At 36.0% G+C, this 15,779-nt stretch overlaps 1 protein-coding gene across 2 annotated transcripts in view; it reads right to left on the bottom strand.

Moving 5' to 3' along the window:
• Positions 1-667: 667 nt before the first annotated feature.
• The window catches only part of VEGFC (vascular endothelial growth factor C), a 133,107-nt gene continuing 117,995 nt past the window's right edge, over positions 668-15,779 (bottom strand). For both annotated transcript variants that reach the window (XM_017542207.2, XM_017542208.2), the window contains exons 5-7: positions 7,114-7,220; positions 6,475-6,808; positions 668-1,167 (exon numbers count right to left, since the gene is read on the bottom strand). In XM_017542207.2, the coding sequence (XP_017397696.1) occupies positions 1,053-1,167; positions 6,475-6,808; positions 7,114-7,220 (556 nt within the window). In that variant the 3' untranslated portion in view covers positions 668-1,052. The remainder of the gene's footprint in view (positions 1,168-6,474; positions 6,809-7,113; positions 7,221-15,779) is intronic.

The following is a 15,779-nucleotide window of genomic DNA, read 5'->3' as shown; positions in this document are numbered from 1 at the left end:
GCTGAGGCAGAATAATTTGAGCCCGGGAAGCAGAGGTTGCAGTGAGTCAAGATCAGATTCTGTCTGAGGAAAAAAAAAAAAGATAAAGGTATTTTAGTGTAATGCCTTTTTTGAAAATGAAATTAGCACTTCTGATGTGTAGCTGACATGTTTCCTTTTAAACATGCATGAGCGTTTAGATATTATTTTTACTTTATTTTAAATGTATTGGATAGGAGGACTTACACTCACAAAAAGTAATTTACCTGGCCAGAAGAAGTCAAATATTTGGAAAAGATTATTTTTGAGAATATATTTTAAAGCCATTTTAATATATACTGCAGGCTTTTCTACCAAGGTAAGATTCTGAATGTTCTCAGAGCACTGAATGGCTTTTAATCACAATGCTAAGCAGTCTATCTTACAAGATATTACATATAGATTCACTTGGTTATAAATTCAAAAGTATCGTGTGCTAAAATGTTTATAATCATTAAACATATTAAGAGATGAAGCAATAGCATTCTGTTGTCCCCCGACACTTTCTTTTACAGGAGCATACTTTTTATCACAGTAATACATATCTGACATACGGTTAGAGAAGAAAAAAGAACAGAGGAGGATCAGTGTCTTCATGATAGTAGTTTTTGTTTATCATGTAAGATGATAATGGACTGAACTTACCAGCTTATAACACAATTTTCATTTTATTTTAAACATATTTTGCATGATATAAAAATATTGATCACAGTGAGTTACCAATTATTGTTGCTATAAAAATGAATGCTGAAACAATACTTTTAGTGGAAATAAATTATATAGTATTCTTTAAAAAAAAATCACAAGAGAAAAATCTTGGCTGTTTGGTCTTGACAGAAAACCAGTCTTTACAAGAGGCCTTTTGCAGATGAGCTCCAGTCCATTTCTGTAAAGTTATCCACATGGTTCAGGAAACACAGACTTTTGTCTTTGTTAGCATGGACCCACAAAGGTCTCTCTGTTCATAGACAGTTCTACTGTGGCAACACAGTTTTCTGTAATAGAAAATCGATGAACTGGAAAACAGTACAGTCTTAGTTCATATGTGGTCTTTTCCAATATGAAGGGACACAACGGCACACTTCTTCACTAAATGAAAATCCTGGCTCACAAGGCTTCTGGCGGTTTGTACATGGCCGTCTGTAACAGCTAGGAGAACAAACAAGAACACACTTATGTTAAAGATCAAGCCAACGGATTCATTACGCCACCAAGGAATTTCTGTGCTTTTCTAAATTCCAGGCTAGAACAAAATTACTAATTTTGTGATGAAATTGTTCATAGGCTCATAAAAGTTTGTTTCTGCTTAGAATTACAACATTTAAGAGGAATGGAAAGCCTTAAAATCAAAGTCTTGCTTGCTGATTGAACAAACGGAAGGATGAGGTATTGTAAGCATTAGTTCTTTTGAAGTGCTCTTTGCTTCATGGATGAAAGAAACATAAAACAGAAATTTTGAAAGTGAATACTGAAGGTCTGCTGACTTGCTGTGATCACAAAAGCATGGCAGAATTCACCCGAGTCAGGGACTTGTATGGGACCCAGACTTCCAGGGAATTAAACCCAGCCATGTTGGCAGAACTGTGGTCCTCAGTGGACAGCCTCACCCTCACTCTTGTGTCTCTACTTGGCAGCTGGCTGCACGATGGTGGCTAACTCTTCCTTTCTACCTGGGCTCCAGGTGAAACAGAGGCATTCTGGGGCACGTGGGTGAGAGGGACAAAACTCAGCAGCGAGGGTCCCCCTTCTCCCATCCTAGACTTCCAGTTTCCAATAGCAGTGAGAGGACAAATTACCACTTGGTCAATATGTACCCTGCCCTGTTGCTCCAGTGAATTGGAATCTCATTTTTTTGAGACACAGTCTTGTTCTGTCACCCAGGCTGGATTGCAGTGTGCAATATCAGCTCACTTCAACCTCCGCCTCCCGGATTCAAGCCATTCTCGTGTGTCAGGCTCCCAAGTCGCTAGGACAACAAATGTGTGCGACCATGGCTAGGTAAGATTTGTATTTTTCATAAAGACAGGGTTTTGCCATGTTGGTCAGACTGGTCTTGGACTGCTGGCCTCAAGTGATCTGCCAGTCTTGGCCTCCCAAAGTGCTAGGATTTCAGGTGTGAGCTACCACACCTAGTGAGAATTGGAGCTATGTTTGAAAAACTTTTTGAAGTATGAGCATGCCTAACGTGGGAATAGGTGTACAGGGAAAAGTGCAAGATGACCTGAGGTGGGAATCAAAAGTGTAACAAGAAAACATACAAAATTTGGTTTTGACGTTTCATTTATTTGGCTCTAGAAATGAAAGCATGTCTAGTTAATTTTTCTTAAAATTTGCAAATGCAAATCCATACTTATGACTACAGATATTCCTTTACTAAAAAGGGATATGATACTTAATGATCCAGAAAATCTGTTAATTAAGGCAATGGACCAAAGAATATATACTCTGCCCACTATATTTTGTAATAAATATTAAGAAAGAATGAGGAGAATATATACTTTCCAAATATGATATTTTCTCTTTTGATCCAATTTATATCACAAAACCTGGAATTATACACTTAGAAAAGTGAACATAGGATAAGTTGCAGTAAACAGAAAGTCTTTACGAAAGAATGTATACTATTAGGAGAAATGCAACGACAGAAATATTGTCTAAGTTCATCTAAGAGTTCTGTAGAAAAGGTTGGTTGTGGTGGCTCATGCCTGTAATCCCAGCACTTTGGGAGGCCGAGGCAGGCGGATCACAAGGTCAGGAGTTCAAGACCAGCCTGGCCAATATGGTGAAACCTGTCTCTACCAAAAATACACACACACACACACACACACACACACACACACACGCAACTAGCTGGGCGTGGTAGTACGTGCCTGTAGTCCCAGCTACTTGGGAGGCTGAAGCAGGAGAATCTCTGGAACCCAGGAGGCGGAGGTTGCAGTAAGCTGAGATGGTGCCACTGCATTCCAGCCTGGGCAAAAGAGGAAGACTCCATCTCAAAAAAAAAAAAAAATGCAGAGAGTAATGCTGAACTTAAGGGTTTAGATGTAGATTCTCTGGTCATTGAGCATCTTGAAGTGAACAAAGCACCTAGGATGTGCTGACGGACCTACAGAGCTCATGGTTGGATTAACTCATACATGATCTCTCCCTGCCACATCGAGACAATCTTTAGTGAAAAGGAACAAATTGTTCCTAAACCAGAAGAGGAGGTTGCCCAGAAGAAAAAGATATCCCAGAAGAAACTAAATAAACAAAAACTTATGGCACGGGAGTAAATTCAGCATTAAAATAAATGCAATTAAAAGTNAAAAAAAAAAAAAAAAAAAAAAAAAAAAAAAAAAAAAAAAAAAAAAAAAAAAAAAAAAAAAAAGAGAGAATTCTGTAGAAAAATATGATGGCAGGTTAGTCTGCATGAAGACATAAGAATTTCAGATTTTAAATGTATACTAGACTCACTCAAGAAGGATTCAATATAAAACCTCTGTTTAAGGTTTCGTCAGCCTCATAGTTGCCAAACCCAGTAGAGAGTTGTGTCCTTAGGTAACCTGTCCTTTCTGTGGCCTTTTTCTTTAAGCTCACCTCTCCTGTGTCATGACCTTGTACTTTCCTAGTTGACTACTTAATTTTCAGACCATTTGTTTTCAGTCACTTTCACTGGATTCTCTTTTTATATCCACTCTTTACATACGGGTAGATAATATTCTTTTTAACAGAAAAAGCTTGTATTTCATTTATTTACTACCTTCACTAATATTCATTATTGCTCTTTCCATAGTATATAAAGAGTCCATCTTTTTATTCTCAAGAGTTTTGTGTTCTTATTTTAATGTATATTTCTGATGGTTTTCCTACACTAACATTTTAGCCACTGCATAAAAAGGCTTCAGTGAATCTAACTATCTCACTGATTATATTTTTCTTCCCATGTGCTGCAAAGTACCTCACAGGAATCCTTTTGAGAAAGAACTATATTTCAATTCCTACTGTAATAACCAAAATGATATTTTCAGAATGTGTATACTACTGTCTTCAGAAGGATAGAGATATTACATCTTTTTAAGCCTTATTAAGCTATGTTTTATATTGTATCCTTCTGAGTGAGTCTAGCATCTGAAACTCTTATGTCTGCATACAGACTAACCTGCCATCATATTTTTCTATAGAATTCTCTTTTTTAAAAAATTTTGAGATGGAGTCTCCCTCTTTTGCCCAGGCTAGAATGCAGTGGCACCATCTCAGCTCACTGCAACCTCCGCCTCCTGGGTTCCAGTGATTCTCCTGCCTCAGCCTCCCAAGTAGCTGGGACTACAGGCACGTGCCACCACGCCTAGCTAGTTGCGTGTGTGTGTGTGTGTGTGTGTGTGTGTGTGTGTGTGTGTGTGTGTATTTTTGGTAGAGACAGGTTTCACCATATTGGCCAGGCTGGTCTTGAACTCCTGACCTTGTGATCCGCCTGCCTCGGCCTCCCAAAGTGCTGGGATTACAGGCATGAGCCACCACAACCAGCCTTTTCTACAGAACTCTTAGATGAACTTAGACAATATTTCTGTCGTTGCATTTCTCCTAATAGTATACATTCTTTCGTAAAGACTTTCTGTTTACTGCAACTTATCCTATGTTCACTTTTCTAAGTGTATAATTCCAGGTTTTGTGATATAAATTGGATCAAAAGAGAAAATATCATATTTGGAAAGTATATATTCTCCTCATTCTTTCTTAATATTTATTACAAAATATAGTGGGCAGAGTACATATTCTTTGGTCCATTGCCTTAATTAACAGCTTTTCTGGATCATTAAGTATCATATCCCTTTTTAGTAAAGGAATATCTGTAGTCATAAGTATTAATCTGCATTTGCAAATTTTAAGAAAAATTAACTAGACATGACCTCATTTCTAGAGCCAAATAAATGAAACGTCAAAACCAAATTTTGTATGTTTTCTTGTTGCACTTTTGATTTCCACCTCAGGTCATCTTGCATTTTTCCCTGTACACCTATTCCTACATATTAGTCACGCTCGTACTTCAAAAAGTTCTTTTTCAAAATAAAAGGATTCCTATGATGTACTTTGCAACATATGGGAAGAAAAATATAATCAATGAGATAGCTAGATTCACTGAAGCCTTTTTATGCAGTGGTTAAAATGTTAGTGTAGGAAAACCATCAGAAATATACATTAAAATAAGAACACAAAACTCTTGAGAATAAAAAGATGGACTCTTTATATAATGTGGAAAAAGCAATAATGAATATTAGTGAAGTTAGTAAATAAATGAAATACAAGCTTTTTCTGTTAAAAAGAATATTATCTACCCATATGAAAAAAGTGGATGTGGATGTGAAAAGAGAATCCAGTGAAAGTGACTGAAAACAAATGGTCTGAAAATTAAGTAGACAACTAAGAAAGTACAATGTCATGTCACAGGAGAGGTGAGCTTAAAGAAAAAGGCCACAGAAAGGACAGGTTACCTAAGGTTACCTAAGGACACAATTCTCTACTGGGTTTGGCAACTATGAGGCTGATGAAACCTTAGAGGTTTAACATAGCACTCTAGGGCATAAACCAGGTTACAGGTGGCTGAATAAATGGTAGATGAAAACAATGCCTAATTTTTGAGCAGCTTTGAAGAAGACAGAGCTGGGTTGCTAAAGTATGCTCAGCTTCACAGTAAGAGGCTAATAAAATAGAAGAAATTTGGAAACTTTTGTAAACTGAGGGAGAAAAAAGTAGAGCTGAAGATGTTAAAATGACAGAAGAATGAAGGAAGGTCATGAAGCAATGTTGAAGGAATGTGGAGAAAATGTCAAATGCACAGGTCTGACTTAAATAGTAGGATCACCTTATTCTCTGGGATTAAAGAGGAAGAGGTTCAGGGATTAACACTGAATGTGTTTGAGTCCAGTGACTTCATTTTTTTTTTCTTGGTGAAGAAGAGAACAAAACCAAGTTTAAGAAATGAGTTTTGAAAACCTTTAACAACATATTCATGTATTTCTTTAATTCTATCAAATACTTATATATTTTTATTTCCAGATAGAATTCTATCTACAGTCAATGGTACTATCCTATCCTTTGTAAGTTTTACATAAAAATTGTCTGCATTTAGAACAGTTGTCCTAAATTATGGCTGAAGGCAGCATCATACCTTTTGGTGAGGGCAGAGTGGATCTCCTATATGTATTTTGAGAAGATCCCCCAGGGTCCACTAATTTAGAGTATATTCTGAGCTTGGATCTAGTTTTGATCCTCAAGCCTCCTGTCTTGCTTTTTTGGAAGCAAATCCAGTCTCATGAAGGTTTAGCATTGATTAAAAAAATAATAGTAAGATTTTGTCATGCAGAACTTACTGGGCTCATTCTAACAAGCAATTGTTACTGTATTTAAGAAAGCTGCTTTTGTTTTAGAACATATTTCTAGTAAGAGCAATTCATACCCTTTATGAGGATCTCTTACCTGCATGTTTGGTGTTGGAACTTCTTTCCTTTTAACAAGCATTTCTGTGGACTTTCTGTACATTCACAGGCACATTTTCCAGGATTTAGGGGTTGACTTCTGGGGCAGGTTCTTTTACATACACACTGGCATGTGTTTTCATCAAATTCTCGGTTGGCCCCGCATGGGCTGGGGAAGAGTTTGTTTTTACAGACACACTGGCATGAGTTTCTGTCTAGTTCTTTGTGGGGTCCACAGCTGGCAGGCCGAAGCCCCCCTTTGCAGACACATTGACAGGTCTCTTCGTCCAGCTCTTTGTTTGGTCCACAGATGTCATGGAATCCATCTGCTGAGTATAGACAAACGCAGTCAGAGCATCTTACTATACCTTACTTGGTTCTGGGTGTGGCGTAAAACAATTAAAAACTTTTAAAAGCATCTTCCTTTGTATGTCTGCCATCAAATTGTTGTGCACAAACATGGGTATATTCCTTTATAAAGGAGTTCAAAGTAATACCAATGTCAAGTAGAAAATGTACTATTTTTTAAGTCACTTATTTGAAAGAATGATGAATATTGTACATATGGTTTTAATATTAAAGTACGTTAATCACAATATAGACCCTTGGCATTTAGTCTTTAAAACATCATTCTTCTTACCATCTCCAGCATTTGAGGAAAACATAAAATCTTGCTGAGCCAGGCATCTGCAGATGTGATTATTCCACATGTAATTGGTGGGGCAAGTCTTGTTTGCTGCCTGACACCTTTGGAAGAAATAGACGAGGTTAAGCAATGGTATAACTGGTACCTAGAAGGAACCATAGCTGCTCACATATGTATCAGAATACATGCTTATAAAAAAGCTTTAAAAAGATAAGAAGTATGAAATAAAATGTATTTTCTACCAAACTCTCTACCCACAACTGCTATCAAATTCCAATCCCAGAAGTGATCACTGTTGCGGTATTGTCATACAGGATACTGGACTTTTACCTTTTTAAGGCAAACACAGTGATTTGTATAATCATGTAGGGTTTTAGTTTGTGAAATAAATAAGGTAAAACTTTTTATTTTACTCTGAAATTTCTTTTTTCCATTATACAATATATCATGAGCATTTTTATATGTCATTGAATAGAGTTCTGTTCCATTATTTTTAGTGGCAAGGTAATATTACATACAAAAGATGTACCATTATTTATTTTATCAATCTCTTATCAAATCAATAATCACTTTGGAAGTGATTATCTACATCACTTACAATTTTGGCTTTTTTGAGCAATGCTGGAGGAAACATCCGTGTAAATGTATCTTTACTGACTTACTTCCGAAGCACAGATTCCCATGTTGTAAAGGCTCTAGTAACGGAAAATTTCCACTCTGGACTCCACCAGAAAGTTATCAAAGATATTTTGCTTTGCTGCTATTGTTCTAGCTCTTTCCTTCCTTCCTTCTCTCCCTCCCTCCTTTCTTCCTTCTCTTCCCCTCCTTTCCCCTTTCTTCCCTCCTTCCTTCCTTGTTTTAGTAAAAATTATAAACCTAAGGCCTCAATCAAGTATACCAGCTGCTCCTTTGATGGTCCAATGGCCCCACTGTTGCTACCTGAGACCCCTCTCTGTTGGTGCTCGCGTGACATGAGCCCTCTCTAGGGCGAACATATGTCATAAGCTCAGTTTGCTCATTTTCTCTTCCACATCTGTAATCAGACATTTATTCAGCAGTCTCTTTGTTGGGAAATGGCATTTTAGAGTCTATCATTTGAGATCAGAAGTGTTCAGTGCCATCAGATCACATCACTACTAGATCTTTTCAGGCAGACCTAGAAAAATGTATGTATATCCTGTAGAATGTTTCACCAGTTAATGTTTACCCAGTAGAAGGATTTTTGGTTTTTAGTATCTTAATTTACAGAATATATATCAACCTCTCACTGCTTCATTTTTCAACTAATGTTGGTGTGTAGACATCAAATGGAAGTATTTACTTACATCTTTCACACTCAATACAATATTGTAAACAATTTTCTGTGCTGGAAGAATGTTGAGTTAAATTTCAAATTGATAGAACATAGTAAAAATCCCATGTAGCCATCTTAACATGTGCATTGAGTGTAAATAAACAGGCCATTTGCTAAGAAAGTTTTGCAGTCACACTCAGTGTGACAATACACCTTTCTTTTAATATTAGCCTGATAACTCTTACAGCACCATACGAAGGAATTTTTCAACAGGAAAATAAGCAAATCTGCATTTTGCAACCATGCCTTCCTTCAGCTGAAACACCATTTCTGAAGATTTAGCAACACTTTCCTGTCTAGCAGTCTCAACAGCATCTCCTAGACACAGAGAAGGTGTCTTCATTCCTCTTAATAGTTTGTCTAAGATTGCCCCATTGTCCTTCATCCACCCATTGCCTTCTGCAAGTAACAATGACTGATTTGACCCTTCTTTCTTTCTCCCTTCTTGACTTTAAGAATCATGTCTTCTTTAGCATGGAAGAAACTTATTATGGGTCTTTTATTTAATTTGGATTTTTAGCTTTCTGATTGCTGTGTGTTATTTGCTATACCATACCATAAAGTAACAATTTCTCATACAGCATACACAAAGTCCATGTAACTACGTGCAAAGCAACTGTATGTAGTAACAGCAATAATTGTTGTATGATTAGGATACAATACACATTTTAGATTTTATCAAGATAGTTTGACACTTTTCTACAGGCATTATTAGGTATATATTATTTTGTGGGAAATAGCTATGTTTTGGGTTTACTTTCCATTCGCTATAATTGTTCCCATTTAGAACAAAAATGGGCTAATAAATATCTACTTTTGAGAATAGATGACTGATCTTCAAGCAAGAGATTCTTGTGTATGTTTTTAGAGAAAAAATTTCATATTGTTACCTCCAAATCCAATGAACATTACTGGATTTTAATATACTACCTGGACTTCATACTAATAACTTCCATTAAAATCTTGGCTTCTAACAATCTTCACATAAACTGTTATTTGCTTTATTCTGCACATATTATGTACTTTTTTGTTTTTACTTTTGAAAGTGTCAAACATGTATGTAATTATCAAAGTTAAGATTATGAGAAAAATGTATAGGCAGAGAAGTTCTGTATCATCAGCAATTTTTTTTTTTTAGTTTTTTGGTTGATGTTTTCAGGGTACTTCTTGCCAAAAAATTGTATGTGTGTGTATATGTATGTTTTTTTCTCATTTTCTTACACAGATGATAGCATACCTTACATACTATTTTAAACTTTGCTTTTTCATTTACCAGTATTTCCTGGAGAACATTGTGCCTTCCTAATAATTTTAGGGAATTCCAAGGGCAAGACTCTACTCATTGCATTTTGTCATTATTTTGTCATTATTTTCTTGGTTAATCCTGAACATATATTTTTCTAGGTAAAATGTAGACAGTACTTATCAATTTTCCAAAACAGTATTATTGTTTTTAACGTTTATATCTTCTCAATTGTTAGCATGGTTCCATCAAATAGAATACAACTATGTTAAGTTCTATAACAGCAATGCAATGAATCCTGGCTGCATGAAACTCATGACCTTATTCTATAAATGGCGGTAAAACCATTTTGGTCATGTTGCTTCAATGTCGATTGATATATGGTTTAAGTAACACACTGCCACGGTGGCATCAAGTGGCCATTAAACTGTGTTAGTGGCAGTAGAAAGACATCTTTCATTCTATCAACATGTGATTTATACTGCCATTACCTAAGCCAGTGTATTCCAACTGCTGCTTCCAACTCATTAACTAATCATGAAATCAGTGACATGGGCTCAGAAATGCATTTTAAAATATAATAGAATGTCATACAATAAAATACAAACTAATAGAATGCATGTGATACAGTTTGCTTCCTAAAGAAAGCATCCTGCTTCAAAAGTGAGAAACAAGTTCTTGGCATTTAAAACTTCTCATGTAAAAATATGGGCGAGGGGTCAAAATTTCCAAAATATTTTTATTTTAGAATGCAAGAAAATGTAGCCAGAATGGACAGAAGGCTTAGTAAAATTTGGTTAACCCCTTTACATTTTAATCTCCAAAACATTTCTTCTTACTGAAATTTCTTTTCTAGTTCTGAATATTAATGTGTGAATACATACTTTAAAAGTTCATAATTATATTTTTTTGTATACAGTATTTATAAAACATATTGATTCAAAGACATTCTGTCTGCAAAGCAGGGAATTGCACAATTATTTGCAAGGTATATCTATGTTGAGAATCATGTGAATAAACTAACTTCTTTTCCCCCACCAATCCCACCACATGTACACAGACACAACCACAATCCTGCCTGTATCATGTATGAACAACAAAGATGCTTTTACTAGAATTGTTTCATTAATTATTTTCACAGATTCACTTGACTTCGGTTTGACAGCTATTGCTTTTTGCTGTTTAAAATCAGATGACAAAAATATGAGTATATGTGCTTTTCAACTTAAAGAACAATTAATTTAATGATAAAGAAAATGTTACTTTGGCCTTTATCTCTCCTTTGAAATATTAAAAGATAAATGTGCTCGAAATATGTTCCATTACATTATATTCTAAATGTTGGGTAGTAACTGCTAGCTCTTATATTTTGAACATCATAGCAGGCTATTTTGTGCATGCCATTTTTGTGATTCTTTCATATTCTACACTTTTTGGCACTGAGGTTTTCTTACCCTTGGAGATTTTCTGACACCTCAAATACACATCTAAGGAACTAAAACATGCCAACACATTTGTTTGGCCTTAGCACTGGGCTAAAATGTTACTCTTTTTCAAAGAGCTACAATCTTTGTTATATGTGTGTGTGTATGTATAACATAACATTAAAATGCATTAACATTATATATGTAATATATATGTTACCTCCAAATCCAATTAACATTACTGGATTTTAATGTACTACCTTGACTTCATACTAATATGAAGTATTTTTCCAGCTTTTTCAAAGTATGATTTTTCCAGCTTTATTGAAGTATGATTGGTAAAAATTGTACATATATAAGGTGTTCAAAGTGATGTTTTGGTGTATGTACACACTGTGAAATGATTACCACAGTCGAGCTAATTAGCATATCCACACTTCAAAGAGTTATGCTGTGTGTGGGGAGGGGAGGGAGTGCAGTGAGAACACCAATGTGTAGAGTATGGTGTACGTGAGGTCTCCAGAGCTTATTCACCTTGTAACTGCAGGTTGTCACCCTCTAACATTTCCCCATGTTCCCCACCTCAAGCCCCTGGTGACCACTATTCTATTCTGTATCTATGAATTCTACTTTTCTAGATTCCATATATGAGGGGGATCAGCAACATGCACCTTTCTATGTCTGGCTTATTTCACTCAGCATACTGTCCTCCAGGTTATTTCATGTTGTTATAAATGGCAGAATCTTTGTAATATATTTCTAATAGAAAAAAAATTAACTGCACCTTGATTTATGTTAAACTACTTATGGATTTACTTCCCCAGGTCTCTCTTAAAATACTTCGCAGATCATTCAAAATGAACGATAACATTAATGTGAATTCAACTGTATCACATGGTGACTTTTTCAAAAAGCAAATTATTTCTATTGACATGAACTATGTTATTAATCAAGTACTCTCATTGGAAGCTCTTTTAATAAGGTTTTTCACAGCAACACAACAAATGAAAATTTTGCTTACCATGTGGCACCTATGTTTCCATAGCTGTGTCCCTCACATAGCCTTCCTACCCCTAGTCTTGATTGACGGGAAGTGAGAGCCACTAGCATTAGTGAAACGCGTGTTTCAAGGTAGGTACCATGAACTGTAATACACTCCATCAGAGCATCTTCATGTCATTCACTGGGCTATCCAACAGGAGGTTCTGTACCCCATTAAAGAAACAAGGGAAACCTGACTACATTAAAAATCTGGATAAATAGCAAAATAGGATTTTGGTTTCCCAAATGCTGATGTTATCTGAACTTCAAACCTGTAATTATATTATGAAGAATATACACACAGACCCTTCTTGTCAAAGCTTTCTCTCTGAATAGCAGTTGGAAGACCAACTATATTCTTTCATGGTCAGAGCCACAAAGTCCTGGGTAAAATGCTTCAACAATTCTGTCCCAAATGTCTTTGAATTTTGTTTATCTTGAGTGTTATGCCTGACCCTTGTATACACTTGACTACTTACAGAGATTGATTTGCTTATACTTTGGAAACACCAGTTAATAGTGAATGGAAAGTGGTTAAGTAAAAGTGGACTTTATATTCAATGTTATTAAGTAATTTCTTCAGTAATACAGGTAGAAATCAGAAATACATACATTTTAGGTCTTATATACACTGTCAAAAAGACACATCCTTAATAATATGCATTGAAAAATACACAGACTTATCTTCTGTTGATTTTTATTGATTCCACATGAACTTGTGTTTGTGTCTGTTTGTGTTACTGCTTGCTTGTGTTCCATCAGTCTCCTGACAGGGAGAATAGTGGGCAGAGTTGGGGTTTGTTCAGACATAAAAGGAAAAGACAGACAGTAGGACGAATCAATGAAAATTCCATAGCTGTAACAAGTTTGCCAGTCTTAATATTTGAAAGGCTAATACAATCATTGCATTAATTTAAAATGGGGGTTTAGGCTGGGCATGGTGGCTCACACCTGTAATCCCAGCATTTTGGGAGGCCAAGATGAGCAATTAGCTGAGGTCAGGAGTTCGAGACCAGCCTGGCCAACACAGTGAAATCCCATCTCTATTATCAAAAAAATTAGCCAGGTGTGCTGGTCCGTGCCTTTAATCCCAGTTACTCTTACTCAGGAAGCTAAGGCAGGAGAATCACTGGAAACCAGGAGGCAGAGGTTGCAGTGACCTGAGATCATTCCACTGTACTCTAGCCTGGGCAACAGTGCAAGACTCTGTCTCAAAATAAATAAATAAATTAAATAATGTGTTTATATGTTTATTTTTTTCATTTTTGTCTCAGTATAAAGTAAGCAGTAATCTGCCATATACAAAAGCTCACCTACTCTGAGACTTGGATGTAAAGCATGTTACATTGTGTTGTCACAAATGGGCTGAGTACATGACTTAGTTGAGTTGGAAAGCCACCAGAACTGGGAATGAGGACACAAGAAGAGTAGGATAAGTATGGAAGCCAGTGATTTTCTGCTCTATTATTTTTTATATTTGCTTGGATATACAAGCTTGAGAGAAGTACTGGCAGGTTGAAACAATGGAAATTCTGTGGTTACTGGATGTATCAGCTTGTCACGTAATTCAAACTAACAGAATTAGTACAGAGGATTGATAAGAATAAATAGGAATTAAGAAAAAAGGTCCTTCAACAACAGCTACTGGTCTCATTACCTTGTGACAGCCACACGTCATCAACGGAAAAATGAAAACAAAACAATGATGACAATAGAAACATGTTATGAGGGTATTAGAGTTGCTATGACATCTAAGTGGCCAGTTGTGCCAGGAATCCAGAGGAGTGAGAAATGAACAGGTGGAACACAGGGGACTTTCAGGGCAGTAAAACTATTCTGCATGATACTGTAATGGTGGACATACGTCATTTATACGTGTGTCAAAATCCACAGAACTTACACCCAAAAAAGAGGGAACCCTAACGTAAGCTGTGGATTTTAGTCAACAATAGTATGTCAGTATTGGCTCATCAACTGTCACAAATGTACCATGCGGATGCAAGATGTTAAAAATAGAGGAAACTCATGGAGGAGGATAGGATGTCATATGAAAGCTCTCTACACTTTCTGCTCACTTTTTCTGTGAAGGTAAAATTGCTAAAAACATCTATTAAATTTTAGAAAACAACTGGTGAATCTGGTCTGATAATATGATGTTTATTAACAAAAATTATCCATGTGTTTGGCTGAATGTAACTTTCAACTTTATGACAATTTTTGATCTCCTAGCCCCCAATTCTAGGCAAATCACTGCCATAATTTCAGTGCAGAGATGGACTGATGAAATCTCCTCAGCTGTATATATTTTGCTGCTATTTCTCACAATCTATCAGCAAGTCATAGGAATGTCATGCTTTCAATTATCATATTTTAGAAGGTAGAGATGAGACAGTTCAAAAGCAGGCAAACTATATATCAAAGTTACCTTCCCTTTAGAAAAACAATAATGCTCAGAGTCTGGAATATCTTGCCTGGGTTTCACTGGTAAATCCATTCATATAAACAGGTGATCCTTTGAAGTGTGAGACCATGTTTAGACAATGAGCTTTGTAGTAAAATGGATCAACAGACATATGATTTATGATTTCAAAAACAGTTGTATATGGACATAAAGATTTTGAACTGGCAAAGAGGATAATTTCAGGGCAGACTAAAGATGCACATTTTAAAATGCTGAAAAACAATGGTTTCTGATCGTCTAGTACAATACTGTGGTCCAATTAACTGGCAGCTAAGCTATCTCTCTACTTCTGCTCTGATACAATTTATTAAACTAAGTTATGCCATTTTGCTTCATTCTCGTTTGGTAAAGCAATAATGTATAACCTTCAAATTAAAAAGGAATGGATATTGAAGCATCTAAGCATTTGGTCTGAGGATCTGTTAAAGATGAACAGACCAAAGACATATTCACTAGTTGTTTTCTAAAATTTAATAGACGTTTTTAGCAATTTTAGCTTCACAGAAAAAGTGAGCAGAAAGTGTAGAGAGCTTTCATATGACATCCTATCCTCCTCCATGAGTTTCCTCTATTTTTAACATCTTGCATCCGTGTGGTACATTTGTGACAGTTGATGAGCCAATACTGACATGCTATTGTTGACTAAAATCCACAGCTTACGTTAGGGTTCCCTCTTTTTTGAGTGTAAGTTCTGTGGATTTTGACACACGTATAAATGACGTATGTCCACCATTACAGTATCATGCAGAATAGTTTTACTGCCCTGAAAGTCCCCTGTGTTCCACCTGTTCATTTCTCCCTCCTCTGGATTCCTGGCACAACCGGCCACTTAGATGTCATAGCAACTCTAATACCTTCATAACATGTTTCTATTGTCATCATTGTTTTGTTTTCATTTTTCCAATGATGACGTGTGGCTGTCACAAGGTAATGAGACCAGTAGCTGTTGTTGAAGGACCTTTTTTCTTAATTCCTATTTATCCTTATCAATCCTCTGTACTAATTCTGTTAGTTTGAATTACGTGACAAGCTGATAAATCCAGTAACCACAGAAATCCCATTGTTTCAACCTCAAGTTTCAAATCAGAGGTTTCCTTGGCTATAAATCTACTCTATTATTTGGAAATAAGATGAATA

Source organism: Cebus imitator, unplaced genomic scaffold, assembly GCF_001604975.1.
Source record: "Cebus imitator isolate Cc_AM_T3 unplaced genomic scaffold, Cebus_imitator-1.0 Scaffold141, whole genome shotgun sequence".
Taxonomy (NCBI): domain Eukaryota; kingdom Metazoa; phylum Chordata; class Mammalia; order Primates; family Cebidae; genus Cebus; species Cebus imitator.
Note: the sequence above shows the minus strand (reverse complement) of the source record. Positions and strands in the feature narration are given on the sequence as shown.